At 46.7% G+C, this 5663-nt stretch overlaps 1 protein-coding gene across 1 annotated transcript; it reads left to right on the forward strand.

The window, feature by feature from the left end:
- On the forward strand, positions 1 to 5334 carry LOC138912179 (uncharacterized). The gene is made up of 6 exons (XM_070212042.1): positions 1 to 296; positions 392 to 772; positions 863 to 1428; positions 1768 to 1872; positions 1949 to 2701; positions 5309 to 5334. The coding sequence occupies exons 1-6, from the start codon at positions 1 to 3 to the stop codon at positions 5332 to 5334; spliced, it is 2127 nt and encodes a 708-aa protein (XP_070068143.1).
- The last annotated feature ends 329 nt before the right edge of the window (positions 5335 to 5663 follow it).

The raw sequence follows: 5663 nt of genomic DNA on the forward strand, positions 1-5663 counted from the left end.
ATGGCGGAAGCTGAAGCTAAAGCTGCCTTGACCAAGTTTGTGGCTGTGACCGATAGGGTCAGTCAGTTCAAAGCCAGGGTCAATACCCCAACAGACCCACCTCCGTCTGTTCACACTAATAAGGTCAGGCTTCAGCAGATACAGGCACTTTGGGACAAAGTAGAGAAAGAATACGATACGTGCTCTGAGGTTCTCTCCGTATTGAATTGTACAGACACGATGGAAGTCATGCAAGCCAAGTATGACTACTGCTACTCTGTCTTTGAGCGATGCGCCGCAACACTAGTGGATGCCGCGTACCTCCAATAGACTGTGAGATTTTCAGTGGCGACTATGTTCATTGGCCGACGTTCCGATACCTTTTTTCCGCCATCTATGTCCAAAATCCAAGGCTTTCCGGCGTTGAAAAGTTGTTCCACCTCAACTCGAAAACGAGCGGAGAAGCAAAGTCTATTGTGGCGTTATCACCATTGACTAACGAAGGGTTTGAGTCCGCATGGGGAAATCTGCAGACTCGTTTTGAAAACAAGCGACTGCTCGTCAACAGCCTGCTAAAGATCCTGTTTAATCTTCCCACTGTTTCCCAAGAGTGTGGCAATTCCCTACAGCACCTGGAGAGCAATGTCCAAGGTTGCTTGACAGCCTTGAAAATAGCTAAAGTAGACACAACAAATTGGGACTGTCTTCTCGTCTACCTGTGCTTCTCAAAGCTTCCGAAGCTGACATTGGCTCTGTGGGAACAGTCCCTCCTCAACCCGTCCGAGATTCCAGGGTGGGAAGAATTCAAGACCTTCTTAAAAGGTCGTCATTGATCCCTGGAGGCAATTGAAGAATTTAAGCCTACCTTGAACACTCAATCCAGAGCCCCACGTCCTGAAGGTGGGCCCCGGATTATCCATAACTTTGAAAATAGGGTCACCGTAAATCCACAGTCGTGTAAACTTTGTCCAAGAGAGAACCATCCTATCCGTCTGTGTCCCCAGTTCCTAAATATGTCGTTTGCCGACAGGGAACAGTGTATTAAACAACAGAAACTCTGTCTGAACTGTTTTGCACGAACCCACATGTTGAGAGACTGCACAAGTTCGCACAATTGCTATACGTGCAAAGGTCGCCACAATACTCTCCTCCATCGTAGCGGCCCTTCACAGCTCCAGTCCGCGTCCATATCTGACCTCCAGCCAGAAATACAGTCCACTCCGTCGAACGTTCAAACGTACCTCGCCGTGAACACGCAAGGAGTCCTCCTGAGTACGGCGCTCATAGAGATCTGCCACTTGGGCATCAGGTTCTCAGCTCGTGCCTTAATTGACTCCGGATCGGAGGCGACGTTTATTTCAGAACGGTTTTTCAACCTAATTAAGTTCTCCTATGAATCCGTACAAGCTCAAGTTTCGGGAGTAAATCAAACTGTTGCTGCTCAACCTCGTAAGCGCTGCCAATTCCATATAGGCTCCCCCATTAAGCCACAAATCCAAATCGAAGCGTCTGCATATGTGCTACCACATTTAGCCGGAAATCTTCCATCCTATACGATACCCGAAGGGTCGTTGAGGGACCTCCCTCCCGTACAATTAGCAGATCCGAATTTCCACCAGAGTTCGCAAATTGACGTGCTTATAGGCGCCGATATCCTTCCGTCGATTATTTTGGGCGGCTTCCATTCAAACGTTTGCGGAACACTCCTTGGCCAAGAGACCATATTCGGGTGGATTCTTTGCGGCCCAATCGCGAAGAATCCCACTAACCGAATATCTTCCTTCTCAGCACGGTGTTCTGTCACCGAATCTCAACTAGACGGTATCCTTACCAAGTCCTGGGAGGTGGAGTTCCAGTGGTGTTCCAGTGAAGCCGGGCAAGGAATCCAGCTCGGTGTGTGAAAATAACTTCCAGCAAACCACCACAAGGGATAAAGATGGGAGGTATGTTGTTTCTTTGCCCTTTAAAGAGCCTAACAAAATAAACCTGGGGCATTCACGGTCCATCGCACTGGCGCAATTCCTTAGGAACGAAGCACGGTTGAGTAAAAACGTTCCTTTGAGAGAGCAGTATGACTCAGTTATTCAGGAATATTTAGATTTAGGTCATATGCACCTAGTCTCTCCAAAAGACGACTCCAGCAATTTTTACTTGCCGCACCACGCGGTTTTCAAGCCAGACAGCACCACCACAAAGGTTCGCGTGGTGTTTAATGCCTCCAATAAATCGTCAAACAGGTACAGCCTAAATGATATCCTGACAACCCAGATCCTCAAATGGCGTTTCTTTAAATACGTCTTCAATGCTGACATCACCAAGATGTATCGGCAGATTCTCGTCCATCCTGATCATACACGGTTCCAAAGAATCCTGTGCCGCGATAAAGAGGGAAAACTGTGTGATTATGAGCTCAACACGGTCACTTTTGGCGTTAACTGTGCCCCTATTTTGGCCATCCGCGTGCTCCAACAACTGTCCCAGGATGTACGTGACCAATATCCTTTGGCAAGTGACATAATTTCGAACTTTATGTACGTCGATGATGTTTTAGCTGGCGCCCACACGCAGCAGTCCGCTGTTTCAGCCATTAAAGAGCTCTCCGGTGCCCTCGAGAGTGCGGGTTTTCCACTGCACAAGTGGACCTCGAACGAGAAGAAACTTTTACAGGATATTCCAAAGGAGCACTTGATCAGGTCCGACTTTCTGGAGCTGGAAGACGCCAGTATGGCAAAAACTCTGGGAATCCGTTGGCACGCGACATCGGATAGTTTCTTTTTTCTGCCGATGGATATTTCTCTCCAAACAAGCTACACCAAACGAGATGTTTTGTCCCAGATAGCCAAACTGTTTGACCCAGCAGGTTGTCCGTGCAAAAATTTTCATGCAAGAAATTTGGCTGCGGGAGTTAAGCTGGGACCTCTTTCGGTTGATCTTGTCATAAAGTGGAGTGACTTTCTTAAGGGATATCCAACATTAAAAGAAGTTCCAAGATGGGTAAGATTTCATATAGTAGCAAAGCTGCAGTACCACGGGTTTTGCGATGCATCGCAGAGCGCCTATGGTGCTGCCATCTTCGTTCGCTTCGAAACGAGTGAGGGCTTTTTTACCCAATTGCTTTTATCCAAAACCCGAGTAGCTCCATTAAAGTCCCTTTGCATACCGCGATTAGAGCTGTGCGGTGCGGTGCTTCTCTCCGAACTCGCTGCAGCAGTTCTCTCCGAAATGCCTCCTACACAGTATGAGACATATTATTGGACAGACTCCACAATAGTGCTTGCATGGCTAAGCAAGCCAGCATGCACTTGGACTACGTTCGTTGCCAACAGAGTCGCGAAAGTTCACCAGCTCACCAACCGAGAACAGTGGTTTCATGTGATATCGAAAGATAACCCAGCTGATCTGGCGAGCAGGGGCGTCTCAGTCCATGAGCTCAGGGACAGCAACCTCTGGTGGCACGGTCCTGAGTGGCTGCGTCACAACCGGGAGCAGTGGCCACTCAATTCGTCGGTCCCGCTTGAAACAGAGCTCGAACAACGCCCGATAAGATGTAACGTCGACAAAGCGCCTCCGAAAACTGACCTTTTGGAGCGGTTTTCAGCATTCGAGAAGGCTTTACGTGTTCTCGCGTACGTATTCCGGCTTGCAAGACTGTGTCGCAAGCAAGATGTCAACGTAAAGTCGGAACTCACTGCCGCAGAGCTGTCTAACGTCCAAGAGAGGCTGATTGTGCTCACCCAACTCAATGAGTATCCAACAGAATGCAAGGCATTAGGCAAAAAGCAGCATATTCCAGTCTCCAGCCCGATCTCCAATTTAAACCCCTTTGTCGACAGCCATGGTGTCTTAAGAGCAAGCGGTCTTTTACGAGCATCTGAGATGCTAAGCTATGATGAGAAACATCCAATCATCATTCCGGCAAGGTGCACTTTTGCCAAACTTTTGGTCCTCTCTACCCATCGCATATCCTTGCATAGGGGTAATCAATTGATGATCCGACTTATTCGCTCCAAATATTGGATACCCCAGCTGAGAAATCTGGTAAAAGTCACCATTCATTCCTGTCGGGTGTGTACCATTCATAAACAGAAGCTGAAAACTCAGCTGATGGGGGACTTGCCCTGCGCAAGATCTACATTTTCCAGAGCTTTTACCCACACGGGCGTTGACTTTGCGGGACCATTTGATATTAAAAACTATGTCGGTCGAGGGTGTAAGATAACAAAAGGGTATGTCTGCGTTTTTGTGTGTTTTAGTACCCGAGCCATCCACCTAGAAGCTACATCAGACTTGACCACTGAGAAATTTCTGGCAGCCTTCTCGCGTTTCTCCGCACGACGTGGCTGTCCGCAACACATACATTCTGACAACGGGAAAACGTTTGTGGGAGCCTCCACGTCCCTATCCAAGGTTTTCATTGAAGCCACGAGGTCTTTGATCCTATCCAATTACAGCCTTTAAAATGTGACCTGGCACTTTAAACCACCTGCCGCCCCTCATATTTATTTCCAAAAAAAAAAAAAAAAATTAGCAAATATCTGCCAATATAAACCTAACTCCTACCTCCGCCCGAGTAAAGGAGTTTTTTTTAATGATATGCTCCGACTCACATCAAGTGGGCAGAGGCAAGGATAGGTGATTCAAAATATTTCTTACATTAAAGTCCACGGAACATTCAACAAACAACAAAAAATACAATTCATTATATTGAGTACACAAAACTCGAAAAGGATCGTGCGCTTCGAAATTCGATTTGCAAATTTCAAGAGCAATAGGCCGAAAGTAGCGGGATGCTCTTACGGGGATCGAAAACCGTATTTGGCCGAGTAAGAAGCTAGAATTTATAAGTCCAGTGATCAACTTGTGGAGGAACATCACTCCGTGGCAGGTCCGACGATCCATTAGCGAGGGCAGATTCAGAAGACGCAGTCTATCGACGTAGGATGGCAGGTGACGTTGTGGATCCCAGTTTAACCCACGTAAAGCAAACAAAAGGAACTGTTTCTGTACCGATTCGATTAGGTCCTGATATTTAGCATATTGAGGTGACCATACGCACGAGCAGTATTCAAGAATAGGTCGCACAAGAGAAATGTAAAGGTGCTTTGTGGTGTAGGGATCCTCAAATTCTTTAGACCAGCGCTTTACAAACGCAAAAACCCCTTTTGCTTTACTGACAATGATGCCGATGTGATTGGTAAAGTTTAGGTTGTGGCTAAATAAAACTCCAAGATCTGTTACGGAATTAAGATCGTTCATCCCGATGGAATAATTAAAGAGGAAAAGCCTCTTCCGATAAAAAGACATGAAGCTACATTTAGAATTATTTAAGAACAGCAGGTTCTGGAGGCACCATGATTGCAGATTGCACAAGTCCGCTTGCAGGAGTACGTGAGAATCAACGTTTGTTAAGGGCATGCAAAGTTTTACGTCATCGGCGTACATCATCACGTGGGAAGAGAGAATTACTTGAGGCAAGTCATTTATAAAGATTCCAAACAGAAGTGGTCCAAGGTGACTCCCTTGAGGAACGCCAGAAGTCACATGGACAAGGTCTGAGATAGAATTTTTAAATAATACTCTCTGCGTCCGGTTTAATAAGTATGAAGAAATCCACTTCGTCAACGAGATCGGGAATCCCAGAAGCGTAAGTTTTTTTAACAGTAACTGATGGTTCACCGAATCGA

The sequence above is a fragment of the Drosophila takahashii genome, chromosome 2R, assembly GCF_030179915.1.
Source record: "Drosophila takahashii strain IR98-3 E-12201 chromosome 2R, DtakHiC1v2, whole genome shotgun sequence".
Lineage (NCBI taxonomy): Eukaryota > Metazoa > Arthropoda > Insecta > Diptera > Drosophilidae > Drosophila > Drosophila takahashii.

Bases quoted from the DNA above. Each gene is read 5' to 3' on its own strand.
- LOC138912179 (XM_070212042.1), top strand. From the start codon at position 1: ATGGCGGAAGCTGAAGCTAAAGCTGCCTTGACCAAGTTTGTGGCTGTG. The intron at 773-862 runs GTGGGAAGAATT...CACTCAATCCAG, and splicing joins AACCCGTCCGAGATTCCAGG to AGCCCCACGTCCTGAAGGTG. The intron at 1,873-1,948 runs GTGTGTGAAAAT...TGCCCTTTAAAG, and splicing joins CGGGCAAGGAATCCAGCTCG to AGCCTAACAAAATAAACCTG.